Source organism: Giraffa tippelskirchi, chromosome 2 (genome assembly GCF_054371585.1).
Source record: "Giraffa tippelskirchi isolate mGirTip1 chromosome 2, T2T-mGirTip1v1.2.pri, whole genome shotgun sequence".
In the NCBI taxonomy this organism is placed as follows: Eukaryota; Metazoa; Chordata; class Mammalia; order Artiodactyla; family Giraffidae; genus Giraffa; species Giraffa tippelskirchi.
The window spans coordinates 157571638-157595150 of NC_137276.1; the positions used below are offsets into that span (position 1 = coordinate 157571638).

General features: G+C 37.3%; 1 protein-coding gene across 10 annotated transcripts in view; it reads left to right on the forward strand.

Annotated features, from left to right (window-relative positions):
• Positions 1-8530: 8530 nt before the first annotated feature.
• TP63 (tumor protein p63) overlaps positions 8531-23513 on the forward strand; it is a 245886-nt gene continuing 230903 nt past the window's right edge. For 3 of the 10 annotated variants that reach the window (XM_081536846.1, XM_081536855.1, XM_081536889.1), the window contains exons 1-2: positions 8531-8573; positions 8785-8866. In XM_081536846.1, coding sequence (XP_081392972.1) covers positions 8805-8866 — 62 coding nt within the window. In that variant the 5' untranslated portion in view covers positions 8531-8573; positions 8785-8804. Of the gene's footprint in view, positions 8574-8696; positions 8879-23513 lie in introns of those variants that run through there. The other 7 variants (XM_081536864.1, XM_081536869.1, XM_081536900.1 and 4 more) reach the window with 3 other exon arrangements.

The following is a 23513-nucleotide window of genomic DNA, read 5'->3' on the forward strand; positions in this document are numbered from 1 at the left end:
CAAATATTGTCCTTGGCTTCCTCCTATTTTTCTTACTTTTGGTGTTTATATTGGTTATTGATTTTCTCATTTACCTACATATTTAATTTTAAAACTTTTTGATTATGGTAAAAACACATAACATAAAATTTACCAGCATAATCATGTCTAAGTGTACAGTTCAATAGTGTTAGCTGTGTTCATACATGGAATGATTCCTGAACTTTTTCATCTTGCAAAACTGAAACTCCATACCCATTAAACACCTCTTTGTTTCCTCCTCTCAGCCCCTGCATATGTATTTTTAAATCTTCTTATACATATTTTGTAAGCTACATCCAATCACTCTGGAACAAAATGATTTTGTGAGGATAGATAGATGTAAATGTAGCCTACAAGTTTCTGTTTCTTTTTGACCATGCTTGGAGGCTTGCGCAATTTATTTCTCCAACCAATGACTGAACCTGGACTACAGCAGTGAAAGTGCAGAGTCCTAACCACTGGACTGTCAAGAACTCCCAAGCCTACAAGCTTACAGTATTGAATCATGGACTCTCAGGGTTGGACAGAATCTTATCACATATTCAGCCTTGTCTTCCGAAGCCCTAATCTAAGGTTAAACAGACACACTTACTGTCTGAAACACTGCCAGGTTCTGTGTTCCTACAAACACACACAGTAAAGAATAAATTCTATTTAGTGCAACTGCCATCAAAAAAGCCCAAATAATGTATGGAGCATTTTAATTGTATATGCTGAATAACAGACTGGGGAAAACTGGTTTTGATTTTGATTCCTCTGCGTGCAAGTTTGTATGCCTGATAAAAAGAGGGGAAAGTTTCCACAGAGTGCACTTTCAACTGTTACTCCTCCACTAGGCACACATTTTTCATTGCTGTTATTGTTGGAGATATTCATACTGTGATGTGACCTGCAACCCAACTTTTTAGTGACACTATGTCTAGTGTCATAGGCAAGAGGAATACTGTTGGAAGCCATTCATATACCAAGATGAATAGCAATAATTTAACTCTACACAACCCTAACCCAGGCCACATTAATCTTTCCTTCCAAACCCAAACTAAAAGTATACTGTATTCATCTAGCCTGTACTTGGATCCTAGAAATCATATGGCCTCTCCGTCACCATTCTGTGCAAAATGAATGGTGATGAAGGAGAAAGTGAAGCAGAAAGAGATGGTAATATTAGAGGATTGTAGCTAAAATAGATAACATTTGTATATTTTACAGAAATATAATGGCCATGTATACATATTACTAAAATAGTTCCTAGGACCTTAGAGGGTTTCCCAGGTGGCTCAGTGGTACAGAATCCGCTTGCCAATGCAGGAAACGCAGGAGACATGGGTTCAATCCTTGGGTCAGGAAGGTTGCCTGGAGGAGGTAATGGTAACCGACTCTAGTATTCTTGCCTGGAGAATCCCACGCACATGAGAGCCTGGTGGGCTACAGTCCATGGTGTCACAGAAAGTCAGACATGACTGAGCGTGAACACGCATGAATGCATGCAGGACCTTAGAAGGGACTGTCTATATAAGTAAGAGGTGTTAACAGTCAAACTTTCTCAGGTTCACAGTAAATCTGTTCCTGAGATGAGGCCTGGGGAAAACCCTTTGAAGGGCTTTAAAAACTGAGCACTTACTGATATGATGTACAGGATGTACACAATATCATAGTATCACAGATGTTTCTACCAAAAGTAGAAAACTCAATCTAATCACGAGAAAACATCACTCAAACCTAAACTGAGGTTTAGTCTACAAAATAACAGGCCTGCACATTTCAAAAATATCTGTCATGCCATAAAGAACAGATTTGTGGTTCCCAGGGAAAGAGGGGACAAGGGGAGATTGGATTGGGGATTAGTGGATGCAAACTATTGCATATAGGATGGATAAATAACAAAGTTCTACTGTGTCATACAGGGAACTGTATTCAATATCTGGTACTAAGCCATGTTGGAAAAGAATATGAAGAAGAATATACATATGTATATATATATATATATATATATACATACATATATATGTATATATATATAAGTTAATCACTTTGCTGTACATCAGAAACTAACACAACACTGTAAATCAACTATACTTCAATTAAAAAAAAAACTGTCATGAAATACAATGACTGAGGAAATGTTCCTGATTAATAAAGGCTAAAGAAATAGAACAACATAATGCAATGTAAAATCCAGGATTTTCTGTTTACTATAATAAGCATCATTGGGACAATTGGCAAAGTCTGAAAGTAAAGAAGACAATCATGTTTTATCAGTGTTAATTTCCTCATTTCTTTACTGAATTGTGATTATGTCAGAGACTGTCCCATTTTAGGAAATATGCACCAAGACAGTTAGAATCAAGGTGTATCATATCTGCAACTGACAAATGGTTCAAGAAAAAAATCTACAAAGTGCCAAATAAGGACTTCCTGTGTCTCCTTATTTATCTCTCACTCACATGGGCATTGAGCAAAGAAGGGGTGGGAGTGAGGAGCCCCCACACAGCTGTTCAGGGATGTCTGGAAAAGAAGCCCACCCACATTGCTCTGGGACACTGGGTGTGACTTGGAGGGTATCAGGTTTGTCTGTTAGGGACACTGCCAACCTCTTCCTTCTCCGATTGCCCTCTGTGTTTCCTTGCATGCCCTCTGAAGAGACAAGTATCCCTTTCCTCAGACACTTCCCTGAAGCATTTTCTTTCCTCTCAGTAGACTCTGAGACACTAGCTTTATGCATTTTTTTTCCCCCTTTTTGATGAATTCCAGTGACCTGCAAAGTGGTGGAGGTCAAATCAGAGGAACAATATGGCTAAGCTTGCAAATTACTGGCTTTTTCATTGATATAAAAAGCATTTGACCCTAATCCAGCATGCTTAAATTCTAGGCCCAGCTTTACTTCCACTAGATGCCCTACTTCAGCAAATATTATATTCATAGAACACAAAGCTGGAAGTGTTGGGAGGATGCCCCCCTCAAAAAAAACTAAAAAAACAACAGAACCTGTTTCTACTTCTGTGAAACAGAGATTGTAGAGTTGAACTGAAGTTATATCCAGGAAAGTGTCTCAAAACTAAAAATCATCAAACTCTTCAGTCCCTTTGATGTAGGTGATACTTGATGAATTTGCCACTTCTTGTACTAGAAAGTTCTCTCTTGATCACCATATTATAAAAGAGGGGCAGGTCAGGATGACTTGGAGAGGACAAGACCCTGACAAGAAATTTAGCTTCTTCAGTCACACAGCCACAGACAGCCAGAGCTCTTAGGAATCTGCGAGATCATCCACTTTAAGCCCCTCCTGGTGGCATCTGTTGTTTTCTGCTGCCCTGAACCTAATGCCCTTTCCTAGCTTAATGGAACTTCTATTTTCTTTCAGAAACTCTCTTTGGCCCAGTCTTGGTAGGACTATATCAATCAAGGCATTCAGATTTCTCCTGGCCTAAAACAACATCTTCCTTCTGAGAATTTGAAGGTAAATGTGTATGGCGTGCTTTTTATTCAGTCTTGTCTGATTCTGTGCGACTCCATGGACTGTAGCCTGCTAGGATTCTCTGTCCATGGGATTCTCAGACAAAAATACTGGAGTGGGTTGCCATGCCCTTCTCCAGGGGATCTTCCCGACACAGGGCTAAAACCCCTGTCTCTTGTTTCTTGCCCCTCCTGCATTGGCAGGCGGGTTCTTTACCACTAGAACCACCTGGGAAGCTCTTTAAGGTAAATGATTCAAGCTTAAAAAAAAAAAAAAAGCCTGCTGGGTTTGACTTATTTCTAACATGGCACTATGAAATGACTCTATTCATTCCTATTACTTAGATCCCTGAAGATCTTCTGGTTCTAGCCCTTCCCCAAATCTTGTTTTTCAACTTTCTCCTTCAATCTGTGAACTTTCATATTTTAACCTGTTTTTATATTCTCAGTTTTATTTAGTGGGAGTTACTTTACATTGTTAGTAACAAAGGAATCCTCATTGGTACATCCTTCCTCTTAAAGAGCAAGAATGTAAGGTCCAGGGCTTCCTTGGTGGTCCAATGGTTAAGAATTTGCCTTGCAATGCAGGGAACCAGTTTGACCCTTGGTCAGGGAACTAGGACATCACATGCCTCAGGGCAACTAAACTCTCACGCCACAGCTAAAGAGTCCACATGCCACATAGAAAAACTCCACATGATGCAATAAAGGTCCTACATGCTACAACTAATTCAAGTAGCCAAATAAATAAATAAAAAGAAGAATGTAAAGCCTGAAGAAAGTAGGCTACTTGTCTAAAATCAAGGAGGAAATTGTGACCAGAACCCTGAACAAACCGAGGTTAGTAAGTTTCTTTTTATGTCTTCTGCATCCTCTAGAGCTACAGCAACCTAGGAGAGAATGAGCTAGTCTACATCACTAAGAGATTTCATGGGATGGGTTAGTATTTACTCTTAAAAAGTCTGCTGGACTTCTGCTTCTGGCTGTAATTAGGAATTTGAGACCAGTATTTTTATATTAGTAATGAAAATTAGGAACAATCCACATGTTCAACAGCCATAAAGAAAAACCAGTTACAGATGTACATAAGAACATGGATACAACTCAAAAGAAATACATGGAATGAAAGAACCTACCAGGCACAAAAGAATACAAGCCTTATGCTTACATTTATGTGACATTCTAGCATTGTGCTGTCCAACGTGGTAGCCACTAGCCACATGTAGCTATTTAAATACAAGCTAATCAAAATTAAATAAAAATTAAAATGTTTCTCAGTTGCATTAGCCATATGTGGTTAGTGGCAACCATGTCAGACAGAGCAAATGTAGGTATTTCCTTCATCACAGAAAATTCTATTGGATAATGCTATTCTAGAAAACATACATCTGATACATGCTGACAAAAAAGCAAAATGAGAGAGTGAGTGTTTAGGGTCAATGGTGAGGAAGGATTAATTGCAAGGAGAACTTTTGGGGTGTTAGAAATGAGCAGGTTTGGGGAATAATGAGATATTCTATATCTTGGTTGTGGTGGAGCCTACATGGATTATAATATGTCCAAATTCCTCAGATGGAACAGTAGAATCAGTGAATTTCATTGTATATAAATTATACCTCAATAAAATTGATTCTAAAAAGTCAAGTGTTTCATGGAAGTTCTTTTTAACCACTTATGATAATAATTAGATGTGTTTTTGCAAGGATATAAACAAGTTATTTGTCCACTAGACCATACTTTGCTCATTGCTGGAGATACAGAGATGAATCAGCTATCAAACCCACCCTCAAGATGTTCACCATCCAGTACAGGAAATGGGTCTTATGCAAAAGTAGCTCAGATCTAGGAAGGAAATAGCAGGTGCCCTTTCACAAGTTAGAACATCATGATTTAAGAGGGGTAGGGTAGCTCCTTTTACCTGGAGGGATGAGAAAGACTTCTTGTTCTTCCACGTGTTTGTGAGATGTGGATATACACACGTGGGATTTAAAAACATTCTGGATGAAGGACAAAACATGCTCCAAGGCAGGGAGGAACAAGAAATGCATGTCACCCAGTGGATAGAGTACATAACAGGGAGCCGTTAAGATATAATTCACATGAACGTAAATGAGAAAGGTTTGTGTTTTGAATACCTGAGCTTGGGAAAGTGCATATTCTTGGCTACTAGCCACTGAAAGGAAGAAAAATATCCTTTAATCTTAGAGTCCAGGGTTCCAGGTCCTGAGTACTACTGTTTCCCTAAGCTCATTACTTCTTCTCTTCCTATAAATCAAAAATCTTCACCAACATCATTCAAAGATGTGGGACATGGTCAGAAAGGCAACTGCCTTCTCCCAGGCTAAAGAGAAACTTATTCTATTACAAACTCTACCTAATAGACCTAACATGTTGGAAAAGCATCTAACTTGCATAGCAAAGAAATAATTTATGCGTTTGTATACTAATCTGAGGGCTTTCCTGGTGGCTCAGTGGTAAAGAATCTCCCTGCAACGCAGGAGACTCAGGTTCAATCCCCAGGTCAGGAAGATCCCCTGGAGAAGGAAATGGCAACCCACTCCAGTATTCTTGCCTAGAAAATTCTGTGGACAGAGAAGCCTGGTGGGATTCAGTCCATGGGGTCACAAAAGAGTCAGACATGGCTTAGCAACTAAACAACAACAATGTAGTAACTTGAGCTCCCTGGGTGAAGAGGGATGTAATATAAATAAAAGTGGCAATTTTGGTAATTACTGTATAATTGTCGTGTATTTTCCCCAGGTTCTGGATGGTTGAGGGCCATTGATGTGTTGTTGAGTACTGGAGAGTCTGCCTTTTGCCCTTGATCAGGATAGCTCTCTGCATTTATTGTCACAAAGCAATAGGAGCCAGTATGTTTCATAATTATAATTATATATATCAGCTCAGTTCAGTCTCTCAGTCATGTCTGATTCTTTGCGACCCCATAAACTGTGGCCCTCCAGGCTCCTCTGTCCATGGAGTTTTCCAGGCAAGGATACTGGAATGGGTTGCCATTTCCTTCCCCAGGGGATCTTCCCAACCCAGGGATTGAACCTTGTATCTCCTACATTAGCAGGCGGATTCCTTACTATTGTGGCACCTGGAGTGGGTTTATATATATATAAAACTATTTAATATCTGTCCTTCTTAACCTAATACATTTAGGATTTTTTAAAAATAACATTGATGTCAGGGCATACATTTTAAATGGTCTTTTATTTTAAATAAATTAAGCTGTAAAAATTTGAAATGAAAAGCATATTAAGAATGCTTAAAATTAATAATTTATTAATATTTGGGAACCAAGAGCCTCTGCTGGTAATTAAAGTATTTGGAAGGGTTCTGGTTATTTCCTAAAGGTATATAAAAAGCAGGCCTGAAAAGAGCACTGGGTCTTTATACTCAAAGTGTGATGCTAAAGCCAGCAGCACCCATCACCTGGAAGCTTGTATGAAATGCAGAGTCTCAGGCCCCATCTGAAACCTACAGAACTAGAATCTGCATTGACAAAATATCCAGGTGACTCGCAAGTGCTTTAACATTTGAGAAGCACTACACTTGAGATCACGATTTCACCTCCCATTTTATAAATGGGAAACGCCAGACATAGTGTGGTGGGACTTGGCCATGCTCAAAGGATATTGAATATTTTTAATTTAAGAACTCTGTATATTCTGGTCATCTGTATTTGCTAATAGCAAGGAGTAAAGTCAAACACTTTAACTCCAATTAACAAATCTATAATTAATTAGTAAAATGATCTTCCCTCAAGTTTCCCATTTTGTAGAACAAGCTGTTTGAATTGGCTGGGGCTCAGGCCGGCATATTTGTGAATTTCACAATTCACAGATGTTAGACACTCTCAGGCTAAGTAAGGAAGAGAATGTCAAGTTTTAAATAGCTTCTCCCTTCTATCCTGGCTGTAGCAACAAATAAAATATTTTTATGAAACACATTTTGAACCAAATTTTCTCAGAAGGAAATGTCAAACTGCTCTGAAAAGGACTTTAGATTATCTCACAAATTTGACAACTTCTGATGTCACCAGTTTACAGGTGACCTGTGATTAGGGGTGAATGGAGGATGTGAACTTACCTTGTTAGTGACACTTGGACACACTTTTTTTTTTTTTTCTGTTGGAGTCTATTTTAATTTAGCTTCTGAATCATATTTCATTCAATTTCCAAATCCACAAAACCATGATTGGTTTACAGCCTATATTCAGAAACGAAGTGAATTATTCTGTATGTAGACTTTTGATATTATATTGTTTTGGGTATATGAACAAGTTAATGGTTTTACTCCAAAGTAACTCGAGCTAAAGCAAAACCAAAACCAGCCAAAACAATAGACATAAATAAAAAGTGGGAAAGACTGAGAGAGACAGAAAGAACTCAAATGTTTCCAGTAACAGGCAATTTGAAATAATTTTGTAAGCTTCAAAATAGTAAAAAATACTACGTTATTTTCCATTTTAATATTACTTTAAGAAAATTATGTGTGTGTGTTTGAGGTAGGATATTTTAAAAATTCAATAAAGGTTTTTTGTTGTTTTTTTTTTTTTCAATTTAGGGAAGGCAATACTAAGGGGATGTGAATGGGTATCTCTTTTAGTTGAGACGAAGAGTGAGTTCTAGGTTAAATATAATCAAGGAATTTCCCCGTCTTTGCTATTTGAGATTGTGACCACAACAGGCGGTTGGCTGAAAGGGAGAATGAAGGGGGGGAGGGGGTGGGGGTGGGGGCGGAGAGGGAGGGTGGAGGTGGAGATGAAGAAGAAAAAAAAAAACTTTCTAAGCAGCTCTGTGAAATATTCAGTTCCAGAAGCAGTCACAGAAGTCCTCAAATTAAATCAGTATGCAGGTACGAGGAAGCATTAATTAGTTGGAGCAGGGTGGACATTCACTGGCTCTGCTCTGTCGTGAAAGTCCAGGCTGCTGAAATTAAACTCTGATGCCATTCATGCCAGCATCCAATCACCAGAGAGACCAGAAGTTCAGAGATGCCTCCAAATTGCCAACAAGTGTAGCCACTATACACCAAGGACTCTAAAGCCATAGTAGAGAAGGAAGAACAACTTTAGAGAGGATGCCCAGCTGGTAAGATTCGACTGTTTCTGGTGTTTTAATCACTTGATGAATCTCATTGGTTCAAATTGAGAAACGCTCCGCCTCTTTGCAAATATGTGTGAAGGGGGAAAGTGTCTATGTCTGATAGCATTTGACCCTATTGCTTTTAGCCTCCTGGCTTGATATCTATGTATACACAGGTATATGTGTATATGTTATATACTTTTCTCCATTTATTGAGATCAAAGAGAGTTGAAGGAAATGAATTTTGAAACTTCACGGTGTGCCACCCTACAGTACTGTCCCGACCCTTACATCCAGCGGTGAGTTTAAACGTAAGATAAACTTCTATCAGAACTTAATTGGAGTGCCTTGTGTATGACGAGTGTTTCTGCTGTATTCAAAGAGCAGCCTCTTTTTGTTTATGAGCACAGTGATATTATTTTGCACTTTCTGTGGACTTAAAGTGGTCTGTGGGCATCTCTTCTAGGTTCCTTTTTTAGTTCCTATCTGAATGTACAAAGTAACAAAGTTTGAAGACAATCTTCCCATGATGTCTCAGAAAACTGTCACACCATTTTAAGATGTTTAAAATCTGTTATTTGCCAGGCTCAGCACTCACCCACCCAAGTAGAAGACATTTCATTGGACAGGGACGTGATAGACTGTGAATGATCTTCAAGTCAAAATAAACACAGAGTAATTTTGATTTATGCAATAAAAAAATAGATAAATAGCCATTGTTATACTAAACAGATTGTGGCTTGTCATTTTGGCTCTTTAGCATATTTTCTTCTTGATTTGTTTCATAACAAACATCATCTTTTGACAAATTCGACTTTTAAAACTTATAATTATCCTGAATTTTATTTCTACTTATAGGAAGTAACGTTTGCCCAGCACTAAGAGGGAATATTAGTGAGTGTGCACAGTGTGTGTGTGTACGTGTTTCAAATTAGAGTCTGCTATTTTTAAACTGGTAAATGAAATCTGAACAGTGTTTTTCCAGTCATAAAGTTATGGGAGATATTCAAGTCATATGTAGCAGTGTGATGTTGTTAATTTAACAGCATGAGATTTGATGTTGGAATTTCATACTTTATTTTCTGAGACTAATGAGGGAGGTCCTCTGGCTGTTGAAAACGGTATGGTTCCAAAAGGGTTAAGTTGTCATTCACCACGAGTTCCTAGGAGAGAATCAGTTCAGCAGCAGAGTAGGTTCTCTGGTCAGGACTCACTGTCCAATTGCCCAGGCAATTAAGGAGGCCATGTGATCTTTCTTCATTAATATGAGTTGTTACCATGTAAACAATAATGTAGACTATGTATTGGGTTGGCCAAAAATTTCATCCAGGTTTTTCCATAATATCTTACAGAAAAATCCAAATGAACTTTTTGGCCAACACTATAAACACAACTTCTTTCCTTGTGATATTTCTGGTGGACTGTGTGAGAAAGCAGAAGAAGGAAAGAAAGGGAGAAATGTGAATGGAATGGTGGAGAGAATAAGAGAAGAAAGGAAGAAAAAGGAAAGAGAGAGAAAGCAAGTTTGTTGTTCTCCAGGTTGAAGTGAAAAATGTGTATGGTGATTTGATTCTTGCCTTGTTGTGCACTGCAAACAATAGTAGCAAAAATGAATGGCTCTGGAATTCATGTTCTTATATAAGATTTCGTTGGCATTGTGGAGTGGGTGGATAAAGAGAGAAATATTAAAGATTTTCTAGTTCTCAAAATTTTTCCAGCCTCAACATTTTCTACTTCAATAAAATCTTTGAAAGAATATTTCTGGGAGGATAATTCTGGTGAAACATTAGCTGTATAACACATCCCCTGAAGACATCTTTTTTAAAGTAGGTACTTGGATCTACCTCAGCTCTAGAAGAAACTTTCTTCTATTGACTAGCAACTTGCAGGTCAATCATGTAGACTTCTGTCCAGGTGTATTTCTAATGATTGATGAGGGAAGACTGTGAATATGAATACACGAGGAAATTGCTTTTCAGAGTGTCCCAGCAACCTGCCCACTGATGGAGCAAATATCATCTCAATTTTTGACAGACTGTACAATTTAAAATGATAATAGTACTTTAAAAATGTTTTAAATTCTGCTGAATCTCTGAACTATGAGCTCTGAACTTCATGGCAAGTGCCACTTTTGGGGAAGGGGGGTTCATGTTGGGCAGCTGTGAGATGGTGGTGCAGAGTGATCAGCGAACATTTATTTGCCAAATAAATTGTTTTAGGTAAGATTATCTACTTTCCATTTGTCATTAAAACTTAGTTGGAAAATAAAGAAAAATGTTCCTTGCCAACCATCTACTTACTCTGAGCAAGGCACTGGAAATACAAAAATGAACAAGATATGGCTGTAATGTTTAACTCTACAATACTTACATATTTAATAATGAACATTTCCTCATATTTTTAACCACTTTGTCAGATATTTCAAGTTCTGAATTATTATATTTTTCTGTCTAGACTGTTTAGGGAATAAATGAATGAATAACTGGAATATCACTACAAGAAAGAATGAAACAATATTCTGTTTGATTCCTCAGGAGTGAATGGGTTTGAGCTGGTTTTTCTAAGCAGACGATCCTTGTAGTTCTCAGTTTACAAAATCTATTTTAAGTAAGACCAAATTTAATCATTCCATAATCATAGTCATCTACATAGTTAAATTTGTCTTTTTCCTGACCTTGTCTTTAGAAAGAAGTTATAAAAGAGAATTTTCATAAAAGGAAAGAACAGGATTTCTTGTTATTTTTATCTGTAAGTGACCTTAATGCGTGAATTTCCTTTTATCAAAGAATACAATAAATGAGAGCTGCTATTGTCATTTATTACTGAATGTTAATGCCATTTCCCCAAAAGCCAGTTTTAATATACATTTCAAAGTTGGATGGTAATCATTCTCTCAGTTAAAATTGAGATTTCATCCTCTGTTTTTTTTTCCTTTGCACCTGAACGTATTAACGTATTATGCATTTGGTTGTGCTCTGATGTGGATGCTAATTTACTCTAGTTTTTACAAAAGCTTTTCTGAAAATCAAAGAGTACTGAAACTATCTACGTTATATACAAGAGGAGATGGTGGACAAATCACAAGTTTTGCCGCTTTATTGCTAACTTAATTTTTTAAAAAAATAGATGAAATTGTGGAAATCAATAAATAAGAGCCAAAGGGTAAGATACCATTTCCTTATAAGTTAAAACCATAATCAATGAGTTCTGTTTATTTTTTATTTGTAAATATTCAAAATGAATCTAAATTTTAGCATTTTAGAAGTTAAATTTTGTTAGTTTATTGTTTGGGTTATAATTTGGGCCTTTTTGCATAATTAGTTTTTGAACTGCCACCTCATTTTTAACATAGATCTCTTTAGCCAAATAATTCTAAAAGACAGTTTGAATTCCTCCAAATGTCATTTTGAAGATTAACCAGTTAAAATGATAAAAAGGAATCAAGATTAAATTTTGAAACATTACGATAGCTGAGGACTACAATAAGAGAAAGTAAAACATATTACAATGTGAAATGATTTTATTACTGGTAAAATGATTTTGAGTTTGTTTGTTTGTTTGTTTGTTTTTCAGTCAGCCTCTACTCAAAGAAGTTTAAACTGTTAAAGTACTGTATGGATGAGTAAGAAGTATTTCCTGTGTAAATTACATATTGATTGTGAATTTTATGCTTTACTGGCTTAAAGGTCAACTTTTTAAACTGTGTTTTCTAAATATATCCCCAAAGGACAAGGAGGGCTGTGGGTGACAATGAACTTACAGTGGAGGATAATTTTATTTGTCAAATACAATCTCATAAAGACAGATGTAGTTCTGTGTAGAGTGTCTTCAATTTGCTTCTCCACGTCCACCCTACACCTTTTTGTTCTGAATCCCAGGAAGCTGATTTACGAAGACTTCCTTTTGAAGCAGTTCCTTTCTCTTCTGTTTTCTCTTGGGTTCAACCAGTGGGTACCTCTAGCAGGAGATCAAAGGGCAGGAGGAGGATGAATTGGGGGTTTATGTTTCCCTGTTTCTCTGTTGGGTTTTCCACTAAAGGTTGCAGGTCTACAGGGGCTCTTACCACAGGTCTGGGTATCTTGAGTTTAAGTAACTTCTCTCTATTCTCCTTTTCCTTCAAACTTAGGGGTGTAACAATTTTTAGCCACTGCTAACTCCAAAAAGTCATACCATATCTCTTCCCCCTTCATCAATAGTCCCCTTATTAAACTCTCTTAATATATTCTTTTTTCAAATTCTTTTTCCTTTCAGGATCACATCAAGTAGAAAAATGAAAAATATGCCCATAGTGTTTTTTATGTACACGTGGAGACTTTGAAAATTAATATATCATTTACTAATATAATTTTGATGCCAATTAAGGATGTATCCATCCATTTCAATGAGCAAACCATTTTTAATAAGGCTAATCCATTAATTTTAGCCAGTTCCATAATCACTAAGTTTCCTGTCTGACTGAAAGGAATGAGCCAACATGCTGCAATCTGTGTAGTTTTTTACATCAGTACCTGAAGAAAGGCAGAGGGCAGGGAGAACTGATTCATAAAGGAATATAAAGATACAGTTTATCAACAGGGACTGATGTAGTCACCAATTGTAGTCAAGAAAAATCTGCCTCCAACCCTTACAATTTTCACAAGAATAAATGTCAAAAGACTTTTATGACCCACTGTTGTTAGCCAAGAGTAAAATGTACTATAATCCTGTACGCAGCTCCTGAGCTGTGAGTGCATTTAAATGGCAGAGAGGCAGGGAAGTGTGTCAGCTGAGGGCACATGGGACTTATCAAACGATCTGGGAAATAGTCTTAATGCCACCACTAACTGATCATGTGACTTTCATGGAAACCACTTAAGCCATCCAAATCAAAGTTTCCTAATAAGTTAACTAGGGATAACACAGAGAAGGCAATGGCACCCCACTCCAGTACTCTTGCCTGGAAAATCCCATGGACAGAGGAGCCTGGTAGGCTACAGTCCATGGGGTTACGAAGAGTCAGAAATGACTGAGCGACTTCACTTTCACTTTTCACTTTCATGCATTGGAGAAGGAAATGGCAACCCACTCCAGTGTTCTTGCCTGGAGAATCCCAGGGATGGGGGAGCCTGGTGGGCTGCCGTCTATGTGGTCACACAGAGTCGGACACGACTGAAGTGACTTAGCAGCAGCAGTAGTAGGGATAACAACTTCTGGTCTACTGTTCACAGCTAAAACACTGAGAGTTAAATAATAACCCACAAACTCTGAAATGCATCAACTTAGTGTACTGCTAGGTTCTGCTGTTGTGTATATAGGGGCTTCCCTGGTGGCTCAACTGTAAAAAGAAAATCCGCCTGCGGTGCAGGAGATGCAGGTTTGATTCCTGGGTCAGGAAGATCCCATGGATAAGAACGTGGCAACCCATTCCAGTATTCTTGCATGGAGAATCCCATGGATGGAAGAGACTTTCAGGTTACGGTCCATGGGGTCACAAAAGAATCAGACATGATTTAGTGACTAAACAACAACTAGTGTGTGTACAGCACACTGGTGAGCTAGAGTTTCCTTCTCAGCAACAACTGTGTCCTCATGGAGGTAAACCCAACTTTCATTTTGTTCTATATGATCTTTAAGCACAAAGACGATTTTGAGTCCTGCCCCATAATGTTGACTTGTCTCCGTTCTTCTGGCTTAGAGTTGAGAAATTTAAAACCTAGAGAGGTTAAGGGACTTGCCCAAAATCACATACAAAAATAGTAGCAGAACCAAGCCTATAATCCAAGTCTCTTCCCCATTCAATGCTTTCTACCACAGAACATACTATTTTATTAGATCCATGTAGAACTTTATGAGTAACAAAGTGTTATTCAACACATTATGTAGCTGATTCACCAGGACAGATGAGGTAGGCAAAATTATGGTCTCCAGCGATAGTCATGTCTTCTTTTTTTATTTTGTATTGGGGTACAGCTTATTAACAATGTTGTGATAGTTTCAGGCGAATAGCAAAGGGACTCAGCCAGACATATACCTGTATCCATTCTCCCCCAAACTCCCCTCTCATCCAGGCTGCCACGTAATATTGAGCAGAGTTCAATGTGCTGTACAGTAGGTCCTTGTTGGCTACCCATTTTAAATATAGCAGAGCATACATGTTCATCCTAAACTTCCTAACTATCCTTCCCCCTGGTAATTATAAGCTTGTTCTTGAATTTGTTGTGTCTATTTCTGTTTTATAAGTTTATTTGTATTATTTCTTTCTCGAAGATTTAGATTCTTCTTTATTCATTCCTCTGTTGATGGACATTTAGGTTGATTCCATGCCTTGGCTATTTTAAACAGTGCTGCAATGAACATTGGAATGCAAATATCTTTTCAGATCATGTTTTTCTCCATATATATGCCTAGGAGTGGATTGCAGGTCATATGGTAGCTCTATTTTTAGTTTTTTATGGAACTTCTATACTGTTCTCCATAGTCAGAGATAGCCATTTGTAACACCCCAAACCTGATTATATGTTATATTACACAGCAAAGAGATATTAGGTTGCATATGGAATTAAGGCTGCTAATTAGCTGATCTTAAAATAGGTAGATTATCTTGGACTATCCAAGTGGGATGTAATCACAAGACTCCTTAAAAATGAATGTGGAAGGTAGAAAGTCAAAGTGATGTGAGGTGAGCGAAGATTCAATGGACTTTGAAGATGGAAGGGGATCAGGAGCCAAGGAAGGCTGGCAGTCTCTAGAAACTGGAAAAGGCAAGGAAACAGATTTTCCTTAACAGCCACAAGGAGGAACACCGTCCTGACAACACCTTGATTTCAACCCAGTGAGATCTGTCTCAGGCTTCCAACTTGCAGAACTGTGAGATAATACATCTGGGTTGGTTTAAGCCACAAGTTGGTGATAGCTTGTTACAGCTGCAATAGGAAACTAATTCACCAGGTAATGAACTTTTATCCTCAAATTGTAGATATGGAACCTAAAACCTTTTTTTGTTTTGATTTGTTTAACTAAAGTATCCCATGGGCTTATCTATTTTTCTTGGTGCTGAGTGGGAAAGATAGAAGGTATGAGTAAGATACAATCCTAGACCTCCGGGATTCCAAAGAAGAACTACATGCATAGAAATACTACAGTGAAGTGCAAGAGAGGGTAGAAGGCCCCGGATGTGCAGCCTGGGGATTGCAAGTGCAAAGCACCCACCATGAAGGCTGCAAGTTGGAAGAGTGACTTTGGTTAGTAACATCTGTTGAAAAAAAGTGAAAAGTGAAAGTTAGTCACCCAGTCATGTCTGATTCTTTGCTGTCCTGTGGACTGTAGCCCGCCAGGCTCCTCTGTCCATGGAATTCTCCAGGCAAGAGTACTGGAGTGGGTTGCCATTTCCTTCTCCAGGGGATCTTCCTGACCCAAGGATCAAACCTGGGTCTCCTGCACTGCAGGCAGATTCTTTTACCAACTGAGCTACTACCAAATCCTCTGTAAAGATTCCTCAAAAAGGTTTTTAGGGAAATACATTTGACTTTCAGGAAGTCACTGAAACTGACACCCAAATTCAGACTCAGGAAAACCCAGTAATACACACATTCACTTCTGAAGCTGTTAGGAATTCAGAGAGCTGAGACTCAATAACCTGAGACTATAACTTGATAAGTCTAGCTGGAGCCTTGGAATTTCATTGTAAACAAAAATAATTTTGATTTTAAAAATAATTTTGACTTCTCAGACCATTCAGACGACTCTTGAGGGGAAAATAGCTGTAGGCCTTCTGTGCTATAAGGCTCCCAGTTAACTTTAGGTTTCCAGTTACACTGATGGCACCCTCTGAGAAACTGAGCATGAGAGGAAGGAATGCAAAACGCAGCATTTTTATCAGGCACCTCAGGAGATTTGCTTGTATTCACACCCAATTTTGAGAACCACTCTATGCAGGGAGGAGGACTTGGACTGAATATCCCAGTCAAAGCTCATAAAAAGGTACGCAGTGGTATGAACAATGGGAGATGCATGCCTTTCCAAAGAGAGACTTCATGTTCTCACTTTACTTAAAAGCCAAATGGATTGTGAGATTAAAGTGGCAATTTTCAATCTGTTTCAAGTCAAGAGAGCCAAGTTTTTGATTAGCTGTTTGCAGCTCAAATTTGTCCTGACAGGGTTTCTATCTCCTTTAAAGAATTCACCAAGAAATAGTCCTCAAGCAACAAGTGATGGATGGATAAAGCACTATAATTATGATCAAAGTCCAAAGACTCCAATCTATGTAATTATGCACTTCCCAACCTCTGAAAGTCACTTTGTTCCATTTAAAATACGATGAGACATGGACATGGGGTGATGTGTAGTTTTTGGTTTTCAAGGTTTGGGAAATGACAGTTATTAACATTTCTGTTTTACCTTAAGCCATAATATTTGGGGAATAATTTAGAGGGAGAGGATTTTCACTCAATTCTTATTGTTTGCCTTCCATTCTCCATTTATATCTGCCTCTCTTTTTATTATAAATTAGCCTCTTTGAAGTTCAGAATGAAATCATTAAGCTTAGAAGTCAAATTATAAGGACTCAGAAATCTCCTTGCCACTTTCCAATCTCGTATACCTTTTTCTTTTGTTTCAAATGAGTAAACTTAATATATCAAGTTGAATAGCAACCACCCATTCTCACTTTCCATTAACTCAAGCAGTTCTTTTATAATTGAGGGCAATGCCAGCATCATAATAATTAGACCGATAAAGCATTTTTAGTTGAGAAGTACAAAACTGAAAATTGTTGTGACAATTTAATCAGCTGCATGGTTACCTAGAGTAGATTTTAATGTAAGGGTTTTGTTGCTGTTGTTGTTTGATTGTTTGGCTGTTTGTTTTCTTTTGTTTTAAGTATGGTAGTACAGATTGATATGGTATAGATTTGGATAGAATACATACAAATTCATGGTAGGGGTAATGCTGCAATAGAGACTTTTGTTTCTAAAGTTAAATATGTCATGTGTTAAGATTATTGATTGAATTTAATTTATCCTCCAAACATATTTGACATTTCATCAAGGTGGTCAATTTTTAGAGCTTCCTTAAAAAAATCAAGTCTTAATTATTTTTATTTGAAATTCAGCAGTAGCTTTTCTTTTTCCTTTCTGATTCAGGCAACTTCCATTCTTATGATTGAACTTAGTAGTGTCACTTCTTAACTATGTAATTTTATTCATTGAAACTTTCCATGAGAAAGCTCACTTTCTTCCAAATTTTTCATCGCAACCTCCCCTAAATAAAGTGCTAATAAGATGTATGTTTCCATTTTATTTTTCTTTTAAACCCTCTTACCTCAGGCAATGAATGAAAAATTTTCTTAATAGGATTTTCAAACTAAATTATGAGCAATCTAATAGATTTTTTCAGCACCCCAGTTGATATCTAATATGATAAGTCTTTGCACCTGCATAAGCTATTTTGTAGTATACTATAGAGGTTGATATGGCTTTAATGAATATTTCCATCTTAGCGAAGAGCTCTCAGTGGATGACTTCTCTTCATGTTAGCACTGGTGTGAAGGCAGGCCATCCTAGATGTTATATTTGCACTAACACATTTGGTAGAACCTTATGTTGAATCATGTCTTCACTGAGTGAAAGTCTTGTCTCTGAAAGCACTACTTGCTCTTCTGTCATTTGAGGACCTACCTTATCTTTCCAAATAAAATGTATATACAATTTTTACATCAAAATCTTGAATCATTTCCCCTCTCTACTTTTCCTTTTTTTAAATAGATGTTCTACATATCTTCACTTCTTGGGAAGACAGAATATACCTGAGAAAGCTTAAATATCACAAAACACTTTTTAAAAAACTAGTTTAAACTTTGCTCTGCAAAAGTAAATTTAGGGCAGTTTGTGAGAGAAATTATGACAGTCACATACCAAAAAGAAAAACACCCAATAAAACTAACAAAATATGTAACTTATGGATTTTATAAAAAGTGTTTTTTATCTGGTTTGCTAAGCAAATTTCAAAGGAGTTTTGTAAATTAGCAAATATTTAAATAAATTGATAAATACTGTTGGTTGGAGTGACAAGGAGGAATTGAAAAAAGGAAATTATAAAGGCTTAAAATGTCTAAGCTTATTGGAAATAAAAAAATATTCATTAATGTTCAGTAAATATTTACTAAATTAATATATAATAAGAAATTTAAAAATTCAAAGTTTTTAAGTACCAGTTTTTACCATAGATCTTTTAGCTTCATCTGAATTAAGACCAGGATAAAGGAAGATCTTTGAAGATAAATGTCAGAGGACTTTAGGTATTCTCAGATGAAATATTCAGATAATAGTACATGTGACTTGATATTAATGATATCAAAAATTATCAAATGACATGTTCTCAACAATATTAGAAGCCAGTAAAACAAATCTAATAGAACATATTGTTTTCCATATCACCTTCTAGCTCCATAATTTTTATACTTAACATATAATCATAAAATAATTTCAATATTTTATTATATAAATTACATAAGAACTTTTCATATACAAATATGGACATTTACAAACATCCAAGAATAGAAGAGAAGTGAAAGGCAAAAGAGAAAAGGAAAAGTATGTCCATCTGAATGCAGAGTTCCAAAGAATAGCAAGGAGAGATAAGAAAGGCTTCCTAAGTGATAGATACAAAGAAATAGAGGAAAACAATAGAATGGGAAAGGATAGAGATCTCTTCAAGAAAATTAGAGATACCAAGGGAACATTTCTCTGCAAAGATGAACACAATAAAGGACAGAAACAGTATGGACTGAACAGAAGCAAAAGATATTAAGAAGAGGTGGTAAGAATACACAGAAGACTCTATAAAAAAGATCTTCATGACCCAGATAACCATGATGATGTGATCACTCATGTAGAGCCAGACATCCTGGAATGCAAAGTCAAGTGGGCCTTAGGAAGCATCACTATGAACAAAGCTAGTGGAGGTGATGAAATTCCAGCTGAGTTATTTCAGATCCTAAAAGATGATGCTGTTAAAGTGCTGCACTCAATATGCCAGCAAATTTGGAAAACTCAGCAGTGACCACAGGACTGGAAAATATCAGTTTTCATTCCAATGGCAAAGAATGTTCAAACTATTGCACAATTGCACTCATCTCACATACAAGCAAAGTAATGCTCAAAATTCTCCAAGCTTAGCTTCAATAGTACATGAACTGAGAACTTTCAGATGTTCAAGCTGGATTTAGAAAAGGCAGAGGAACCAGAGATCAAGTTGCCAACATCTGTTGGGTTTTAGAAAAAGCAAGAGAATTCCAGAAAACCGTCTAATTCTGTTTTATTGAATATGCCATAGCCTTTGACTGTGTGGATCACAACAAACTGTGGAAAATTCTTCAAGAGATGGGAATACCAGACCACCTTACCTGCCTCCTGAGAAATCTATATGCCTGTCAAGAAGCAACAGTTAGAACCAGACATGGAACAACAGACTGGTTCAAAATTAGGAAAGGAATACTTCAAGGCTGTATATTGTCACCCTGCTTATTTAACTTATATTCAGAGTACATGAAGCAAAATGCTGGGCTGGATGAAGCACAAGCAGGAATCAAGATTGCAGGGAGAAATATCAATAACCTCAGATATACAGATGACACCACCCTTATGGCTGAAAGCAAAGAAGAGCAAAAGAGCCTCTTGATGGAAGTGAAAGAGGAGAGTGAAAAAGCTGGCTTAAACCTCAACATTCAAAAAACAAACATCATAGCATCCGGTCGCATCACTTCGTGGCAAATAGATGGGGAAACAAACGAAACAGTGAGAGACTTTATTTTCTTGGGCTCCAGAATCATCACAGATGGTGACTGCTGCCATGAAATTAAAAGATGCTTGCTCCTTGGAAGAAAACCTATGACCAACTTAGACAGCCTATTAAAAAGCAGAGATATTACTTTGCTGACAAAGGTCTGTCTAGTCAAAATTATGGTTTTCCCAGTCGTCATGTATGGATGTAAGAGTTGGACCGTACAGAAAGTTGAGTGCTGAAAAACTGATGCTTTTGAACCGTGGTGTTGGAGAAGACTCTTGAGAGTCCCTTGGACTGCAAGGAGATCCAACCAGTCCATCCTAAAGGAAATCAGTCCTGAATATTCATTGGACGAACTGATGCTGAAGCTGAAACTCCAATACTTTGGCCACCTGATGTTAAGAACTGACTCATTTGAAAAGACCCTGATGCTGGGAAAGATTGAAGGCAGGAGGAGAAGGGGACAATAGAGGATGAAATGATTTGATGGCATCACCGACTCAATGGACATGAGTTTGAGCAAGCTCTGGGAGTTGGTGATGGAGAGGGAAACCTGGCGTGCTGCAGTCCATGAGGTCACAAAGAATCATACATGACTGAGTGACTGAACTGAACTGAACTTTCCATACATTTTGTATTTATCAAATAGTAATGTATAAGTATTACATCATATCAAGGCAAATTATTATAGTTACATTTATTTCCCTTATTGTTCATTTAGGTTGGCTATTATAAATTAAAAATAGTATATAGCCACCTTTTTTACTTATTTTCTTGGGATCATTTCATGAAACAAATATTTAAAGAAAGCAAACTAGCACATGTTCAGTCTATACAAATTACTGTGTAATCTACCAATGTTGGGCTTTCCTGGTGGCTCAGAGGGTATTACAAATGAAGAACTAAGTACAGAGAAATTAAGTTTGCCAAGGCCTCAGAACAAGAAAGTAGTAGGAGTGGAATTAAAATCCAATTGGCTTTGCTGGTGGCTTAGATGGTAAAAAATCTGCCTGAAACGCAAGAGACCTGGGTTCCATTCTCGGGTCAGGAAGATCCCCTGGAGGAGGGAATGACAACCCTCTTCAGTATTCTTGCCTGGAAAATTCCATGGACAGGGGAGCCTGGCAGGCTACAGTCCATGGGGTCGCAAAGAGTCAGACATGACTGAAGTGATGACATCTGTGTAGGGATGATTTTTGTCTTAATTTTTTTTTAATGTTTAGAAATGCTAAAAGCTTTTAAATTCTAGAAAAATGGTTTGAATCTGAAGACAGAAAGTATGGGAATTCCCTGGTGTCCAGTGGTTAGGACTCTGCACTTTGACTGCTGTGGGCCCAGGGTTTAATCCCTGGTGGGTGAACTAAGATCCCACAAGCCTCCTAGCACAGCCAATAAATAAATAAATGGAGGAAGTGTTCCAGGGATTATTTTTACCATTAAAACAACCCTGGAAAAATGTTGGAAACAATCTAGTCTGCCTCTGGATATAAATGTGTTTCAACCATCCTAACTAGGACCTCACAAACAGGAATTCAACTTTGAAAGTCTGGAATTGCCTAGTTTGGAAACTCAAGATCGCTTAACCTCAAAAACTCTCTTTTAATTCCTTTTGTTTTGATGTTTATTTTGAATCTCCACTTTTGCTCCCCCATTGCTGTTAATAACTCACAAACCCCTCATTCCCTAATTCCTGTTATGAAATTTACTGATTTAAACATAATCCTCTTCCATGTACTCTCAACTCTATCCAAAATTAATTCTGCTATTTTCCTGTTTCCACTCTACTAATGTGATATTTTTTCAAGTGTGATATTTTGACCTTGACATTTCTTCCCTTTAACTGAAAGCCCTTCTTTCCCTGAAAATATCCACATTGCCCGTTGTTCTTCAGTAGAAGCAAAGCCTTTTTATTGAGAAGGCCAAGAGATGGACCTAATATATTTCATATTCAGCACCACTGTTTTCAGATCAGTGTTTACCCATTATCACTCAGCAATTTCATGTCTTTTGAAACCTCTTCATCAAAGTGATTTACTGAACCTCATGACAATACACTGACTTTAGGAGCTGCTCCTCTGTAACTTGGCTCCATTTTCTTCTTTACTTATGCCAACTCTGGAAACTTCAATATCCTTTTGATGTCCTTCCTATAACATAGGCTCACATTTCCTTGGCTTCCTCAACTTGAGGAGCTCTCATTTCTGTTCCGCTCTAGTTACTGACCCATGTAACCATGTCTTGGACTTTCTTGTTACCTGAAGTTATTCCAGTCCAAATCATACCACCTCACACTTCTATTTCTGCTCAAAATCCATTGTCTCTTCACTGTTCTCACACTCCCAGCCTTCACTGAACCTGTACTGTATGTTCACTCTTACAGGCTCCCTGCAAAAAACCTATCTCTTCTTCAAAGTTTGTCTTAATTACTGTTTTGTTCATAGTGTCTTTTGTACATATTTCCTTATAATGTCTGTTCACTTATTAGACCCTCACTACTCAAAGTGAGGTACCTGGAATATTACAGAATTTGGGGTCTTACATCAGTCTTATTAAATGAAAATTTGCATCTTAAAGAGAACTCAAGTGAAGTGAAGTCATGAACACAAGCATTGGTCTAGCCAGGTAGTTCTCCATCCATAATCCTGAAAACAGAGCAATGGTAGCACCTGGGAATGTGATAGAAATGCTGATTCTCAGGCCTTGTGTGAGCCCTACTAAATCCAAAAAACCTGGAGTTCTGGCGCAGCAATCTGTATTTTAACATATTTTTCAGGAGATTCTGATGCACACTAAACTTTGAGAACCTACTTATAAAACTTTCAAGGGGAGAGATAGTCTTGTTTACTTTGCTATTCCTTGAGTGTATATGGTAGGTATTTTACAAATGCATAATAAATGAATGAGTGAATGGATGAGTGAATAAAGCTTTTTTTTATCATCACAAATAATGTTTTATTTTTCTTTTCTGATATGCTGTAGAACCGTATGCTTCTCTAAAGGTATTTATATTTATTTACTTAAATAGCTAAACTCTTACTTATTTCTGAATAGACATTCAATACCATGTCTAACACTGAGTAGTGGACTTAATAGGTATTCAACAATTGTTTAATTCAGTTGGAATGTTTTTGTTCTACATTTTTATGTTTTTGTTCTCTCCTCCTCTCTCCTTATCCTTCTTTCCAT